Source organism: Chrysemys picta, chromosome 12 (genome assembly GCF_011386835.1).
Source record: "Chrysemys picta bellii isolate R12L10 chromosome 12, ASM1138683v2, whole genome shotgun sequence".
In the NCBI taxonomy this organism is placed as follows: Eukaryota; Metazoa; Chordata; order Testudines; family Emydidae; genus Chrysemys; species Chrysemys picta.
Window position 1 is genome coordinate 50791910 of NC_088802.1, and position 18544 is coordinate 50810453.

The window sequence follows — 18544 nt, forward strand, 5'->3', positions numbered from 1 at the left end:
ACCCCAACAGTCCCCGACAGCCCCTCCCCTCATCCATCCCCCCCACAGCTTCCTCCCCATCCCTCTTGCACCCCAACAGTCCCCGACAGCCCCTCCCCCATCCCAACAGTCCCCAACACAGCCCCTCAGCCCCTCCCCATCCCTCGTGCACCCCAACAGCCCCTCACCCCGTCCCTCCGCCACCATCACAGCGCCCCACCCAATGCTGCATTTGTAAGGAAAGAGCTGCCAGAGCTCACACAATTTTTTTACATTCCGACCGGATGCAGCAAGCCCAGCGCTCCCAGGGCTATGAACTGTCCCACCCCGGGCCAGCCCCGCAAACCACGCGTCCCCCATGACAGCCTCCCTCCTTCACAGCGCCCCCGAGCTCCCCCACCACGGCCCCGGCAACCACCTGCCCCCCAACACCGTCCCGTCTCTCCCCTCCCCCCGGGCCACTTCCTCCTGCAAATCCTCCCGGCCCGGGCCTTGCTCGCTGCGGCAGCGTCGCAGCTATGGCAACCCCCGCGGCCTAGCCCGGCCTACGGAAACGGAAGCCGGGTCCGGGGCCCCGTCACTCAGGGCAGCCGGGAGCGGCGGGGTGGGGTTGGTTTGAACCGTTGGCTGCTGAGCCCGGTTCCTAGGCTGGCAGCGCTCTCGGCTTCTCCGGGGCAGGGGGGGCCAGGCCTGGCAGTGCCAGGGAGAGGGACGCTCCGTCCCCACTGAGCGGGGGGTGCTGAGCAGGGGCCCCTCCAGCCTGAGACCCCCCCCAGACCAGCATAGGGACCCCCCAGACCAGGCCTTGTGCTCCCCTTCCCCTCCTGCTGCAGCAGCTCCCCCCGTTGGGTGCTGTGCAAGCTGTGGGAGCCCCTGGTGAGACCCCCCCCAGACCAGCATAGGGACCCCCCAGACCAGGCCTTGTGCTCCCCTTCCCCTCCTGCTGCAGCAGCTCCCCCCGTTGGGTGCTGTGCAAGCTGTGGGAGCCCCTGGTGAGACCCCCCCAGACCAGCATAGGGACCCCCCAGACCAGGCCTGGTGCTCCCCTTCCCCTCCTGCTGCAGCAGCTCCCCGAGCTCCCCCGTTGGGTGCTGTGCAAGCTGTGGGAGCCCCTGGTGAGACCCCCAGAGTGCGGGGCAGCTGTGCCCAAGCCTCCACGTCGTGGACCGGGAGGTAAATGGCGCTGCGTGGTCATGGCCCAGCTCATGGATTGAGGGGCGTGATGGAGGGAAATTGCCTTCCCCCCCGTGCGAAATCCCAGCAGCGGGGTGCGAAGGTGGTTAAAGCTCTCAAAATCGTGGGGGAAATCACCGGTCATCACACGGTACCTGATGCAAACTGTAGAAAAAATAAATCCGAGAGGAGAGGGGGAGAAATAGCATCGCTCCTTTCCTTGCTGCCACCTTCCCTGGTTGGGTATGGCGGCTTGTTTGCAAAATTCTTAGCAGCGGGCAGGAAGGTGGGAACAGGTTGCTAGAAGATGCTTAAGTGGTCGTGCAAACTGGAGATGTATGGAAGAGATAGCAAAGGAAACCTGTTCCGGTGGCTGGGAAAGTTGACTGGCTGAGTAAGATACGTATAGTGATATATCAGTCCAACTGCTAACAAGGGTTGGGAACCTGTTTAGTATGAGGCAAATAGCGCAGGATTTTAATATATGTAGTATAAAGATACTTAAATCACAGAACATATAGATGAGGAAGTGGGGGCAACCTACTCTTGGATGGAAAATTATTGAATGATGAGTAACGCAAAGGGTCTCACATATCACTGATGGGTGGTTTGCAGGGCTGGCCCGGGATGGGACAGTTCATAGCCCTGGTACCTCTGGGCTTGCCGCATCCGGTCGGAATGTAAAAAAATGGCTTGAGCTCTGGCACCTCTTTCATTACAAATTGGAATTGTTTATATATAGTGATTTATTTGTGTAATTTCTAGTGGGAACAGCAAACCATGGACTACTTGTAAAGCATTGTAATTAGCATAATCTTGCAGTGTAATGTAGAAAATTTTTATTATTTTAAAATTTAGGTAGAAATTAATGATAACAGGAACCCTTGGCTCACTGCATTTCCAATTTCAGTTCGGTTTAATAAAAATACCAACACCAGTATATGCATTTACAAATTTTAGTTCAGCACAAATGGAGCACCAGATTAGAATGTTACATGATAGTGTATGTTGCATAAAAATAGTTGAAGGAAAAGAAGAGGGAGGAAAAATACATTTTCCTCTTGATATGAAGTGTTATTGAATGTTAGAGCCGGGAGATAGATGGTATGTGAGGGAGGAGACTTTCCCTCTCAGCTGAAGATGTAAACAGGTAAATAGTGCATTGGATTATAAAACCCTGATCCTCCAAAGATATCTGTGCATGTACTTAAGTTTATTCACTGTCAATGGACCCAAAGGCTAGTGGGACTTGGTGTGTCTAATGTTAAGTACGTACATAGGCCTCAATTCTACAAACACCTACATTTAGCAATGATCATGCTAACTGCAGTCTAAAATATATAGAGAAAGTGTAAAATGCAATCTCCTGAATGGGAAACTAATGAATTTATAAATCATGGGATAGATAATTTGGAGGAAAGACATTTGTATGGCTCTCTCCAAACCCCGTAGTAAATCACTGTTTTTAAAAATGTACAACTGAGTGTTGTATTTTAGCTGTATCTTCTATTCCCAAATAACTTTTTATCAAAATATTATTTGTAATATTGTTCTTCCTGCTTTCCACATTGTTTTCATTTGTAAGTGGTATCTTGACACTGACTTCCAAGCAGGAAAAGATATTTTTGGATGAATATTAGCTTGTTTAATAGCTTTTAGGGAGTAATAAGATGGGTTTATTTATGACCTGTATCTTGCCAAATGCTTTTTTTTATGTGTGGGTTATTGTTCTCCCTCCAATAAGCATTCCAAAATCAAACAAGCATATTGTTTGAGAAACTTATCCTGAGTGTTAGCTCTTTGCAAAGATCTGCTAGTGTGTGTGTGTGTGTGTGTGTGTGTGAATGAATTTAATGCTAATGAAATAGCCATATTGTTGTTTGTTTTGTTAGATAGCTCAAAAAGTGAGTATTTGCATTTAGACATTAAGTAGATTAATATTAATCTATAGAACAATGAGGTTTTATATAATTTCTCTATTTCAATTTAAATTTTGCAGGTTGGCTGTTAAGTGCACAATGAGTAGTGAAGAGGAAACATGGGAGAAGTTGGATGCGGAATTTGATCACTATGTTGTAGATATGAAGCCGTTTGTGTTAAAATTACCACATAAATCAGGTAAACTGTGCTACGAATTTGCATGTAAATAAACATAACAATCAGAAATAATCTAGTTTTACTACAGAATCTTGGTATATTATGAATCTCGAGTGTAAAATAATAACATCTGTATGCATTTATAATGCATTCTGCTAAATAACAAATTAAGTACCACAAACCTAATGTTGCAGAGTGCATCATCATATGTGCACAACTTTTAAAGTTGATTTTTAGGTTATCTTTTAAGCACCTTTTTGTTAATACTGTTTATTCAAGCTCATCCTTCTTATTTTGATGACGTAAATGTACTTTTGCATAAATATATTAATTCCTGTATTTTCCAATTAATGAATTCAGTGGAAATTAAAACTAAAATAGGCTTTGTCTTGGAGATTATGCCATTTATAAAATTGCAAGCATTTTTTTAGAGACCAATCTGTCAAGATACAATTATGTTCATAAAAGAAATAAATCCAGCGCTGGAACTTTTGAAACTAATAGTACAAGTAGCTCATAAAATATCACTCCTTAGCTGATAAGTGATTACTTTATTTTAATAATATGCAGTTCATTTCTAATCTTCATATTAAGGGCCTGATTCTCCAAACCTTTGTTTGCACTAATAGTTCTAAATCCCACAGGTGGTCTTGTCTTCCATGGAAGGCTACTGTCTCAGGCCTTTAAATTGGATGATAAAATATTAATGCTCATGCAAACTGTATTTTGCAACTGATGGCATGATTCTGAAGGCACTGACAGTCCTCAGCTCGCATTGAGTTTTATAGAAGTTGAGGATGCTCAGTACCTTGCAGGATCTGACATGATCAGAAGTAGGTTTTCATAGCATTTCAAAATAATAATGCTGTAATCAGATTACTTTCAATACAACAATTTTTATTTTACCTCTGAAGCAGTCATTAGAGGGAATATTTTTCTCTGGAATTGAGCCTGATTAATACTCAAAATTGTTTATATAATAGTAGAACCCTGTAAACTAAGCATAAATATGAATCTGCAGAAATTAGTTCTGGAATGGGTCTCTCTTTGTCCATTTGAAAATTAAATTGTTACCATGGATCCACCGTTATCTCATGTTCTGAGGTTGGCACACACTTTTCCTTTTAGGTGAAGGGCTGTTTTTATGGTTTGTCCTGAAAAGGCTAATGGAAGCAGAACTCTTCTGGACAGTCCTGAGGGAAAATATTGTTCTTACTAGGGTTTGATAGTATGTATTAATAATCTCTTATCTTCAGCAATCAGTAAAGGGTGCTAGGAGCCTTCTTCTCCAGCTTTGCCCTCACAGGCTGCTTTGGTTGATAGCAGTTTTCCCTATTGCTTAATCTAGGACAGTGGTGGGAGAAGTCTTGGTTGAAGCTACCTAACAGTCATAAAGAATTTTGTGAATTCTTACACTTTTTTTGTTTTGTTTGTTTTTAGTTTTGGGTGATATTCATCTTAGTTAAACAAGCTGGCTTCATGTTTTGGCTGATTTGAGTATCTCTGCAAAGAAACTTCTGATTACAGAAAAATGAGTGGATTTTGGGATGGGGGCTGGATCTGGAAGGAATGAAAGATAAATTTTATGTGGCTGAGTTTAGGTCAATGATGTTTCATAGAAGTTTAAAGCCAGAAGGGACTACTGTGTTATGCAGGTCAGACTGGATGATCACAAGCCATATGACTTCCCTGTATTAACTCTTGATTCAAGTCCAATAGCCATGCTTGAACTAGAATCTTTTAGAAAAATATCCAACCTTGATTTAAAACTTTCCAGTGTTGGAGAATCCACCACAGCACTTGGGAAGTTGCTCCAATGATTAAGTATCTTCACTGTTAAAATGTTATGCTTTATTTCTAGTCTGAATGTGTCTAGCTTCTTCTTCCAGCCATTGGCCATACCTTTGTCTGCTAGATTGAAGAGCCCATTACATTTCTTTTTGATAAGCTAAATAGGTTGAGCTTGTTGAGACTCTCACTATAAGGCTTTTCTCTGAACCCTCTCCAATTTATCAACACCCTTCTTGAATTGTGGATGCAGTATTCCAGTAGCAGGTGCAATAGTGCCAAATACAGAGATAATATAACCTCACCACTCCTACTCAATATTCCCTTGCTTATACATTGAAAGATTACATTACCCCTTTTGGCCACAATGTTGTGCTGGGAACTGATGTTTTAACTGATTATCCACCATGACCCAAGTCTTTTTCAGTCACTGCTTCCTGGATAGCATCTCCTATCCTGTAAGAATAGCTTACATTCTTTGTTCTCAGATGTGACCTTACATTTGGCCATTTATTGAGATACTAAAGATGTTGGGAGAACTTTTTGCTTTGGCTCCTTGTTTCTGACTGGCAAATGTCATCAGGGAAGAACTAAGCTCATTGTTGGTAGAGGGAGGGCAGGGTGCCATCTTCTCTTAAGGAGGTTAGTCTGTAGTCTTGGCTCAAGAAAGCAATGTTTGAGCCTTGCAGTCTAGTTATCATTTAGTACTGTATTTAATCTTCCATATTTGGTAGTTTATGGGAAGAGCTGTGATAATCCAGAAGCATCAGATTTCCTTGACACTTGTCATCCTTGTACAGTTCCGGGAACAGGACAGGAATTGCGCTGGTAGAAGATAACCTCTTAGTGATGGATGAAGACCGAGTGTGTGTGTGTATGTTGATATTTTTGCTGGATGATTCAGTTGTCCTCAATTGTGAGCTGGTTTTGGTTTTCCTATGGCTTGCACTGGGAGAATGCAAGGCTGCTTTTGGGTGAATCCATTTCTTCCTTGCTGGCCACCTTGAGAGAGTTGTGTTGGAAAATTGTTCCTCACACCTAAAACATGCTATTATATAGCATTTCACAGAGTTCAGTCTTTTCTCCTTTCATGGTCAGCATGTACTTGAGGACATTGGGAGGGTATGGCTTGCAGCACTTTCAGTAGACTGCTGATACTTAACTTTACTTCTCTATTGTACATAAACCAGCTAGTGCTGCCAAACACTTGGCTCAGTGTCTCACTTGGATGAGTTGGGGGCATTGCGTTTCAACCAGCTAGTTGTCATCCATCTGGATAAGACTGAGATGCTGCTGGTAATGTTGGGGATAAGCAACTAGAAATTATGGTGAAGATTATATTTGTTGAGGATATGTGCCTGCTATTTGTAGCTAGAGTTTGCACGTTTAGGCTGTTGTTGGGTAGCAAGCTGATGTTAGAATATCACAAACCACAGTGTTGTGGAGGGTTTTAACTCGTATATGCCTGACTAGGAGACTGAGACTCTCTTTTGGATGTGAACCTTACTACTTTGAGCATAGAAAGTTTAGATTACTGCAGTGTGCATGGGACTGTACTCTAGGTCAACTCAGAAATTGAAGCTGGTTCAGAAAGCAAGATAAACTACTAAGTGATATAGTTCTCTGGGAGTACATAACACTAGTTGTCCATGATCTGACCGCACAGGTTCTCTATAAGTTTCCAAATTGAATTTAAAGTATATGTTTTGAGCTGTATAGCATGGAAGTATTTCTATGGCACTCTTCTTAAAGTTAGTATGGAATTCAATTTTCTTTTTCTGTGATATTGTAGTGGATAAATTATTTTTCCATTTGTGTTTTGTTTGACCTGAAGTTCCTTTCCATGAAAAATATACACATCCTTGTAAAATTTCATGTTCTACCTTAAAACTTCCTTTGTGCAAAACTTAAATTCTTGGTTGAAGAGAGAGAGGTCTACAAAGTGATGCTGTGGTTCTTTCATAACTTCTGCTGTTCTTAAGTTTGTTCTGTTTTCTAAGAAAGTCTATTGTAATGGAATGTATTTTTCTAGAACGTCAGAGATGTGCGCTCTGGATTAAAAAGCTCTGCGAGCCCTCAGGAGCAGGTGCAGGAATTATGGGTAGAAAGAATCGGAACTTGTATGCAAAATTGTTGCTGCATATGCTGAAACGAGGAATTCTAGAAGGCCCTTTTACACATAAACCCGAACCTGGAATACTGAAAACCTTGCCGTCGTATATGGTGGGTATTCATTTCATTTTTATGGAGAACAAACTTGAGTAGTTCATAAATGTATTTTAAAAATTGTATATTTAAGTATTCACTTTTGGTTACAGATGGAATCAAATTCTGCAGTGATTTCAGTGGAATTGCAAGGAGTGAATGTTGGCCTACAACTTGTACCATGGTTCCATTAATAATTTGTAACTGGAGTTGGCAAACAGATTTCTAGGTCTTTGTGAATTTTTTGTGTGACCTGTTTTGTTTTCTTCTTCAAATAAAATAGAAGTTCAGAAAGTGTGGAAACATGCCTTTTTGATGATATCTGATTAGTTGCTAACTGATATTTACAGATAACTTAAAATATATTTAAAGGGACATAGTCAATATTTTCAAAGCTAGACTTAAACTTCAAATTGGCATTGTGAAAGGAAAGAGAGTCTTGTGCTTGAAGCTTAGGGCTGGTGTATTCCTGGCTTTGTTACAGACTTAGATGGGTAAATCAATTAAATACTCTACATGTATGCTTTAAAAAAAGTGTATATGGGGATAATGGCTCACATGGGCATTGTGAAGGGTAGGGCCTGACTTTTAGAAATTTTGAACATTCTACTGCTCCCATTGACTTCAGCACTTCTGAAGATCAGTTCTTTAATTTATTAGTATTGTAAAATGCATTTAGCTTTTTGGATGAAAGACATTACTCAGTGGTATTGCTACCCAATTTTTGGTTTTGAAGGGTTCTTTGAATTTTATATATGTTTGGATTAAACAATAATAAATTGATTATTAGATTGAAAAAATATTGATTATTTTCTATACTAAACTAACCATCTCTGATCTCTTAGGCCATCAAAAGTATTTTTTTTCCTGTTTGTTCTTTCCTCTTCCCTCCCCAACTTTAATGCCAAAAACTTAAAACAATTAATGTTTTAGAACAATGTTTTAAATGTTTCAAAACAATGTTCTCTCTGCGTGTTGAGGATGGCTTCATGATGAGCAGGGCCCCAAGGTAATGGGGATGCTGGGGTTGAAGTATTGGGCTGTGAATCTTACTATTGGAAGAGGCAACTGGGTCTGGATCATAAGGTGCTGGATTAGTGCAGGAAGGTTGGTCCCTAACTGGTCCCTAACATGGTCTGTAGCTAAGCCTGATCCCGCTCTTCAGAGCTAGTTAGCAATTTATGACACTGTTCATAGAACAGTTTTGTTAGCTATCAGTATCAATAATACAGGCTGTGCAAAGATGTTCTGTGATAATAAGTGCTATGTAAACTTACGACTATTTTCCCTTATATCCAGGACTCAATATTCTTGCCCCCCTATTTTAAGCATGCATTCATTGAACTTATTGGCAAACTCCCTTTGACTTTACTGGGAATGGAATTGCATTCTTTATGCTGCTACCAAACCAGCAAGCAAGTGATGATGATGATAAAGAAGGGTGCATATATTCCTGTTTTTTTTTTTTTTTTTTTTTTTTTTTTTTGGTCTAGATCTTACAATGTTAATCTTTTCTGACTAACTGGATCTTTAATTTTTTTAAAATATAGTCAATCTATTTTGATGAACCAAATTCAACAAGAGCACAGAGTGGTAGCCCAGAAGCTTTACCTGACTGGGTCATGGGAGAACTAGGAACAAGTGAATCGAAATTGGAGGAATCATGGAAATTCTCTTCTAGAGAGGACTCAGCTTTGGTAGCATCACCACTTGCACACAGGTAAGAATTCAAAATCTGATCTATAAATAATGCTTATTAATGTGGAATTGAACATAATCTTACTATAAAGTGCTAGTTTTTTGTGTATAATAACAATATGTTAAAAAAAGTTAAGGTTACAAAGTCAGTCACTCAAAAGTTTGGAAATGTCAGAATTAAGGTTGCCTGTACAATGTTAATTTGGCCCTTTGTGAGCAAGCACCATGATAGTCTTTAATTACATGATCACAAACTATTTTCCCTCCTCCACTGCTACAATTCAATTTTCCTGCCCTCTCCTCTCTCCCACTCTCTGGCTTCTGCAATCCTCCCTCTCCTTCCCCTCCCTTCGCCAGGTATTCAAATCACTCTGTTTCCTCTTCCTCCTTGTACCCTGAGCATTGAGAAACACAGGAGAGAGTCTCCCTGTTTTCAGTTCCTGTGCCTGGCTTCACCGTGGTTTCTACAGCCAAGAAGAGCAATTGCAGGGAAAATTTGGCTATATTTGGGCAGTTTGATGGAGATCACAGAGATGGCAAAAGGTACATCCTTCACACCAGTGTGTCCTCTCTGCCAATTTTGACAGCCAGCAAGGAAAATTTCAGCCTGAATGGTTAAAGTTTTTTATAAGCAACTGAAAGCAGGGTCTTATAATAGAAAGTGTTGGTCAACCTTAACTATAGGTGGAGGTTGACTAGTTGACTTCTGCAGGAAACTTTTTAATATAATCAGTTTAGGAGCTTTGGGAACAGCTCGCTGAATTACAGTCAGATCTCCAGATCGACACTTGCAGTTGCTGAGAGTATTGATCAGCTATCAGATCTCTGTGTGCCTAACTTGACTTTCGTTAATGAACTAAATATAAAACTTACATTCCTCTTTTAGCAAATTGGTTACCTTAGCAAATGTGATGTTTTGATTAGAAATGTCTTTTGGATTTGTTTTATTGATACAGTCTTTGTTAGAAAAATATATTTACTTAAATTTCCCTTATATTTAATGCATGCATGTAAGGAAGCATGCTATTCTGGGCTGTATTCTTCTTCAAACTGCAAATTCTTCTGCAGTCTTCCCTAAATCTGTAGCTCTTCCTCTAACCATACATATGAGGATGAGGTAATATTTGAGATGTCAACTGGTGTAGTTTTATCTCCTCCAGTTGATCCAGCACAAATTAATAAATATAAAACCCGCTAAACAAACAGAAAAGTGCACAAGAAACTTTTATTTCACACGTGTATTTTTATAGTGAATAATTTATTGCAAATTGGAACTGAAGTTTAATGCTGCCTCATAAATTTTACAACCACTTCTACTTGTCCTTTGAAAAACCTCTTTTAATCTTAAAAGATTTTTGCCTCTGTGTGTTTTTGATCACTTTATAAAAACTTCCTTTACTTAGACCTTTTTGTATGTGAGGCATTTCTAATGACATTTTAGATTATGCTGTTTGTGTGCTAGCCCTTTTTTATTTTTTATTATTAAAGATGCAGTCTTTTTGAAGTCTTTTTCTTGGGGCTCTGTTAAGCAGCTCTTTCGTGTATAAATCCTGTGTTAGACTTTAGAACATCCTCCTGTGTTCTGCTAGCAGACATTTTCTATCAGTGCAGTAGTTCAAAGGTGGCTATGCTCTGATATCAAAGATTGGCCACAATTTTCAAGTCTGGATACTTACAATTAGGAGTGAAATCCTGACTCCATTGACTTCAGTGGGTGTTTAGCCATTGATTTCAGTAGGGCCATGATTTCACACTAGATACCCAATTTTCAGAGGCACTGAACACCCACATTGTTTATATTTAGATGATTAACTGTTGATTTAGGTGCTCAATGTTAGGCACAACCAAATTTGACATTTTTGCTATAAGATTTCAATATTATACCTCTCATTCATTTGCACACCACTGAGCCTTTGGTTTTTAAATCCACTATTTTTCTCTCATCTTACCCAAATGTTTTTGCCTGTGGAGGCTACGTTTTTTTAATCCAGGCTCAATTTGATAGGTGAGGAGTAAAACTTTCAAAAGTCTTATTGAAAGTCTATAGAAAAGTAAACATGATTTTTGGCTCCTATGTCAGTCACTTAAAGGGACTAAACATTTTACCAGATGGCTTCACTTCCTTCTAATAGTGACTTAAAATTCGGGAATGTCTTAATATCCATTAAACCTGAGATAACACATATATCACATTTGATACTCTTAGTTGGTCTTTCGGTTCCCTTCACTCGTTCTCACTGATATGGACTTCTTATCTTGAGTGTAGATGCCAAGCATAGATGTAGAATATCAGTAGTTGCCATGAGAGTCCCGGCCCTACCATGTTACTCTTCTAGGTTTTGTCATACATCTTGACACTTCTTCCCAAAAAGAAATGTCTAAATAGCAAAGGAAAATAAAATACATATGGCTTGATTAACCTTTTAGGCTTGGCCACCCTTGAATATGGGGTGGTGTGTAGCTGTGCCACCCTAAAAATAGAACTAGAAAGGCTTTGTGCTTTAGAGATGCCTCTCCGAGACACGATTCCTCTTTAGCTCCCCTTTTATTCTGAGAGTGGGGTTGAATAGGGGTTGAAATATGTTGCATTAGCACTGTACAAGATGCAGCATACTCCTCCCCTCTTGCATCCAACCAACTCTGGTAGTCAACGTGTGAGGGATGTGGGCTGGAGCCATACCTCCATCTACTATCAGCCCTCCTTTTCTCTTTCCTCTGACTTGCTTGCAGGGAGGCATATCAGGGAGCACAACCCCTTCTCTCTACCCATATCTGGACCCAAGGTCCAGATAGGTCCTATGCAACTGCATGGGGATGTGTGGTGGTGGAGAGTCGTTACCTCATTTTACTCTTCTGTGTTCTACATAACACTAAGATATTTTTCTAGACCATAGTTGGCAGCTATTGTGACTACTAAGAAGACAGATGTTGGATCTGGTACCTGAGAATCCCTCTAAAGTTCCATATAGTCTGTTAAGTGATTGTAAAAATGACACCCCCTTACTCATTAGATCTGGTCTCTGTATGTATTCAGATATCTGCTTGCTTGCTTACTTACTTACTATATCTGCTTACTTTAGAGGGGGGAAACCTTTTACTACTGTTATCCCTGCAGAATCAACCCAGTTCAGGCAGTATGAAACTGTTGCTTTTTATGACTTGCACATCAGCAGAAGAATTGTTAACTAAATTCTACGTGCCAGGCTATCTGCACAGATTATGCATCTAGTTAAGCCTGTGCAACCACAGGGAACAGAGTTGCACAGATGACACTGAAAAGTGGGGAGGTGTGGAAGGTCTAGGTTGGATATTAGGAAATACTATTTCACTAGGAGGGTGGTGAAGCACTGGAATGGGTTACCTAAGGAGGTGGTGGAATCTCCATCCTTAGAGGTTTTTAAGGCCCGGCTTGACAAAGCCCTGGCTGGGATGATTATGTTGGTGTTGGTCCTGCTTTGAGCAGGGGATTGGACTAGAACCTCCTGAGGTCTCTTCCAACCCTAATCTTCTATGATTCTATGATATCCTCCGAGGACAACAGGGTTGCATGGGTGTAACTAAAGAGCAGCATTTGACCTTGGAATCTTTATAGCAAGTGAAGATACATGATGCAATAAGAGCATAACATAATTTTCAGATCTCAGGCTGTGTTTGCCATGATGGTAAATAAATAAGCCTCATTCTACTTCTAAATTGAGCAAATTCAATATTAAAATTGTGACAGTAAATATGGAACTCCAGTATGACATTTTTTTCAAAGCCACTTTTCAGAGTAGAATTGCACTTTCATAGAAGATTAGGGTTAGAAGAGACATCTAGTCCAAACCTCTGCTTAAAGCAGGATCAACCCCAACTAAATCATCCCTACCCTCCAGCCTATCTACCTCTCCTTCCAGCTTAGTGTCATCTGTGAACTTGCTGAGGGTGAAATCCATCCCATCATTCAGATCATTAATGAAGATGTAGAACAAAACCAGCCCCATGACCAACCACTGGGGCAATCCGCTTGATACCGGCTGCCAACTAGACATCGAGCTGTTGATCACTACCCGTTGAGCCCGACGATCTAGCCAGCTTTCTATCCACCTGGTAGGCTATTCATTCAGACTATACTTCTTTAACTTGCTGGCAAGAATACTGTGGGAGACCATATCAAAAGCTTTGCAAAAGTCAAGGTATATCACGTCCATCGCTTTCCCCATATCCACAGAGCCAATCAGGTTGGTCAGGCGCCCTTTGTGAATCCATGTTGACTGTTCCTGATCACCTTCCCCTCTTCCAAGTGCTTTAAATACATGTTGTCCTGTAAAGCATGATCATGGACGATGTTCTTTGGCAGTGTAGCGTTAGTCTGCAGCTAGTGGCTAGCAGGCAATCAAAAGCACAAGATACTCACTTCTAGAAGTGGGTACTCGTTCAAAGAACACATCTATTTTGTGTGGGGGGAAAACTTTAATTTGTGCATTAAATTTTTGAAGAGGAATAAAAATGGAGGAGAAAACCTGGGTTACTTTTACGCTTGGCAGTTCTTCTGAGTTACGTGTTAAAGTCATAAAGAGAGAGTTTCCACTTCACATAAACTGAATACAAAAGAGAAAATATTTAAAATATTTGAGCTATGCAAGGGGTAAGGAAGGGCCAAATGGAGCTTTATCTGTAAAAAGAAACAATATTTCATGGGAAGAATTGATGTAAAATTTGTCTTTATTACTTTGTTAGCTCTTTGGGGCAGGGACCATGTCTTCCTTTGTTTTTATAGTGGTGAACATGCTGTCAGTGCTCAGTAAATAAATATTAAAAGTGTGAACCTTTTCCAGTGTGTTTCTTGGTGTCTCTGCAATTTATTGTAATGGCCAGCAGATGGCGAACTTCTTCCATTCTATGTAATAAAGCAAAACCTACTTTTCTTTGTACTGGAGAATGTGATCTATGTGGATAAGCAGTATGTTTTAGCTTTGATTAATATTCTGTTATCCTGCTATTGGTAATTTAATTCTTACAGGTAGACTGTAGCAGTTTCTGAAGACATTTTAAAAATAAGCCATTTATTTCAAAGAAAGATGTTTATGAATTATGGTTTTGAGAGCAACTAAAACTCAGGTTTGAGTAACATAACCCAAGATTACCACCTCCCTTTTAAAAATCAAGAGTAAAAGAGCACTTGTTGGCCTGCTGTACTCTGTTATTTTTGTACTGTTTGTGTATATGCTATTTTGCTTATGGAAATGGCTATTTTTCCTAGGAACCTACTTACCTGTTACATTTGTAAAATAAATGCAGATTGTCAGATTTTTTTTTTCTGCCAGAGTGGGATTGGGTAATGCTGGACTTGATGGGACAAGAGAGGTCTTCATTTCAAAAATTGGGAGGGTAGATTTAAACTAGTATTGTATAGTTAGATTTTAATAGAAATCTGACCTTTCAAACTGAATTAGTAGATTATGCCTTAAAACCAGTCCTGTTGTGTTGCACCACTCCAGGAGGAACCCACATTTTCTCCCACCTGGTTCCTAGTAGGAAATCATTTGCTACTCTCCTTTATCAGTAGAAAATTACTTCCTCTTTCCATGCCAGCCCACTGTCCTGGCTGGGGTCTGGGGGTGATGAAGTTGGAATCAAGGCTGCGGCCACTCCCTGTCCACTTGCATTGGCACCCTTGTCTACTACTTCCAGAGGTGAACAGGGAAGACTGCAAAGGGACTCCCCCTTATGTCCTGTATGGTTTGATTAAGGCTAAGCAACAGTCCCACTTAGAGCCCTTTTCAAGCTTCTACTTATAAAACTGAGCAATGCTGCTTCTTTTTTAAGGTCCACTTAAAAATAACAAAGAGGTGCCTAAGTATATCTGAACACACTTTTCCAGTTTTAAAATACTTGAGTAATCTTTTGTGGGTAAGACTGAACATGACATCTGTTTTTTTTTGTTTTTGTTTTTAAACCTGAAGCTTTATCTAGCCATCACATAACCTGAAAAGAAACAGCCTGTATTGAGATAAAGGATAGATTTACATACAGATAAAGATTTGTTGTCTTGCAATATAAAATAAATCCTGGCAGAATAAAATTCTGTTAAGGGTAGGAATGTTATGACTCACTGGAGACAATCTTTGCATTTTTATATTCCTTTTGTTCTTTTTCCTCCTAGTTTTTGTTTATCCAAACCATTCACTGCACTGCAATCACTATTGTTTATCCTCACACTTTATTGATATTTACTGATGCCAGAAGAAAGGTACGCTCCAGTTGGTACATTTCAGTGTTCCCTGCTGCTCAGATGAAAGCTGGGACTGTTTTCCTCATGGAAAGTTGGTTTGTGTTTCAATTTTCATAGAAGTGACTAATTTATACTGTACATCCAACAATTGTCTCTCTCTTCATAAACACTTAATTCATCTCAGCATCTCTTGGCATAACTCACAGCTGAATTTTTTGCTGGGAGGGAAAGAATGTAAGGTATTTTAATAGTCTGACTTGACTTTAATAGTACATGGCTATTTATTAGTAGGTACATTGATTAAGGGGATATATTTTTATCTTAATGTGAATGGATTTGCACTGTACATAGAAAGATTCTTCTCTATAACCTCAAACTTATGGCCAAAGACAGGCTTATAATTCTTTCTCCCAGATCCTCTTCTTTACTTCTATTGTCCATTATGATCTAGATTATAGCCATTCTCGAGCCCATAACATGAGACTTACTTTCATCTCTCCCTTTCCTTCACAAATACAATTCTGACACTTTTTACTCCACATGTTTGTTCTAAAAATACACCCTGTCCTTTCTTCTCTGGTGGACAAAGTTCTTGTCAATGCCCTAATCATCTTGTTGCTTAAATACTGCTGTCTTGTCCTTTTCAGGACTATCCCTACCCCGTCCAGTCAATGAGGCTGACATGAAATGAAACTCGCAAAACATTTCTGGCCTATTGCTTTGACCATGTTACTTTCCACTCCCACCCTTTAAATTACTGGTTCCCCATGAAACTCAACATTAATTTCAAACTTCTTATCTTTGCCTTCTAGATCTTACAGTGGTCAGTATGTGCTTATGTTTCTGACCTGCTCTCTTGTAGCTTTTCCTCCACTGATCTTGCTATTTTCACCTTTTTTCTTCCTTTCCCCTCATGTGCCTGCTCTGTGGCCCTCACTTGAATTTAAATGTTATATTCCATGTGTTTATTTGTGAGCTGCCTCAGTTCTTCAGTGTGGCTAGTGCTAATGCTAGGGCCTAGAAATAGCCACGCAAGCAGAGTTCCATCTTATGGATTCATTTATCCTCAATGATAGTAAGAAATCAAACAAGATTGTAAGCTCTTGGGGGTAGGGATTGCTTCTCCCTTTGTGTTCATACATTACCTGGCACAGTGGGGCCCTGATCTTGATTGCAGCCTCTGGGCACTACTGCAATATCAAAAGGTTATTCCTCCCTGTGGTATTTAGACCTTATCCTGGAAATATACATACTATTTTAAAGAAGAGTGTTTTTTCTATGTGTCTTTTTTCTAGTTTCCTGTTTATATATTTTTTCTCCCAATCTATAGTCCAGGTATCTCATCTTGCAGTGATAAGAACACTGCAGCACATTGTTTTGTAGGTTTTCTAGTATAATAACCTTTGAAAGAGCAACTTTTATTTCAGCACCACATACAAGATCTGTATTGATACTCTAGGCATTCCCATGGCAAGAAGTCATGAGCTATAGAAGTTGGGTTATATGCGTTTTAAAAAGTAGAGGCTATTGTTACTTTAAGCTGACATCATTTGTGACATGGGCCATATGGGAGCTCTATGTAATAGACAGTACATCCATTTCTAACTTGTTTTCATAATCTATTTAACAAATAAAAGAAAATCTAATCTTTAATATTTAAATAATGTTTAATTTTTAAACAAAGGGGTTTTTGTTGTTTTAATCCATTATTAAAACAGGATAGAAATTTTGCCTACAGCTCTCTATGAAGGACTTCCATAATGCAAGTGTCATAAATGATGATGTTTTTGGTCACCATTATGTAGAAGGTTCATACAGTAACTGTGATTTAAAGTCTCTATTTTCAAATAAATTTGACTGTGTTTTTCACCTTTTAAACTTTCATACTGCTGGATGACTAAAACAGGAACATTTTTATCTTTCATGATAGAATTAAATCTTTTTTAAATGTATTTATAACTCTTGAATCATAATTAAGAAACAAATGTGTAAGCACTACATTTTTTGTGCAAAGAAACGACTGATTATAAAACTAGGCATTTAAAGTCTAACTATTATGATTCTAGCAACCTGGTAAAATGTTATGAAAAAAATATGATTTAACAAATGTTAGGGGCACAATTAAAATATTTTGATTACCCTAATATCTTGTCTGGGGCAGAACAATTTGATGGGTAATAGTTTCAAGAAAAGGACCATGTTTATTGTGAGATGTTGATTGTAGTTTAAAAGTTCTGTTTGTCTTTTTTGGCTCCTGCTTCATATTGTACTGCAGGAAATGGTGGTAATGAATAAGTATGGGGTGTGCATCTTTTCTTGGTTAGTGATGAATTAGTGTCTGACTGCTGTTAGTGGGCCCTCTGTTGCTTAGTATTCTGTTTTTCTAGTATAGAGATACTGACTACCTTGTTAAAAATGCCATGCTACTCTTTGCAGGAGTAACAGTAATACAATTATCAGACAAAACTGTGTAAAGGACATGCAAAGGCCCAATGTACCACTTCTCTTAAGAAGTGTTGCACAGGCCTTCTGAACCGTGGGGGAGGGGGAAGAGTGAGCAGGAAGAATTTCACTAGCAGTTTCATTTTAGGGTCTCAAAAGACTTCCCAAATGTTAGTTAAGCTGCTGTTCAACCTTAATTCAGCCCCCTTGTGCATATGCATTGTGGTAGTTTTAATTAAATGAACACATGCTATTTTTTTTCCAGAGGACTTCTGCCTCAATGAGTGCTCTGAACACAGAATTATTAATTTCCTCGTGGACTTTTCTATGGCATTCTCCACTATATTAGCTGAGTGCTTCATAAACAGAAATGAATCTGTTTTCACAAGACCCCTGTGAGATGAGGCAGTATTATTTATCTCCATTTCACAGATGGAGAACTGAGGCTAAGAAATATTAAGGTAAAAAGACACCTAGGACCTAATTTTTCAGAGTACTTAGCATTATATAGCACTTCATATGATCGGAGGGTAGCTGCCATTGACTTTATTTGCAATTGTGAGTGCTCAGCCCTTTTGTCAATCAGACTGCAGGATGTCAAGCTGAGCATCCGGTATGTGAGGCATACACAATTAATGACCACGTCTGAAAAGTTTGTCTTAAGTGACTTGACTGGCATCATGTAGGAACTCTGTGGCAGAAGCAAGAATAGAAATTGGTTCTCCAGGGCAGCATTCAACTGTCTTTACCATGAGACTGCCCTTTCTCGTCCTGCAGTACCCTGCCTCATTCACTGCATACCTTCGAGCTTCTGTAACAAATCAGGTAGGGATACTACAGACAAGACTGCCCTTATTCAGCTCCAGAGGAGGTCCATCATTCACACTGAATGAAGCAGGGGTCCTGTGGAAAAATTAGTATGCGATCATGTAATTAAAGACTGTATCA

General features: G+C 39.7%; 1 protein-coding gene across 5 annotated transcripts in view; it reads left to right on the plus strand.

Moving 5' to 3' along the window:
- Positions 1-466: 466 nt before the first annotated feature.
- CEP112 (centrosomal protein 112) overlaps positions 467-18544 on the plus strand; it is a 288186-nt gene continuing 270108 nt past the window's right edge. For 3 of the 5 annotated variants that reach the window (XM_065563658.1, XM_065563656.1, XM_065563660.1), the window contains exons 1-4: positions 467-1152; positions 3152-3270; positions 7070-7260; positions 8793-8962. In XM_065563658.1, the coding sequence (XP_065419730.1) occupies positions 3171-3270; positions 7070-7260; positions 8793-8962 (461 nt within the window). In that variant the 5' untranslated portion in view covers positions 467-1152; positions 3152-3170. Of the gene's footprint in view, positions 1153-1282; positions 1304-3151; positions 3271-7069; positions 7261-8792; positions 8963-18544 lie in introns of those variants that run through there. The other 2 variants (XM_065563659.1, XM_065563657.1) reach the window with 2 other exon arrangements.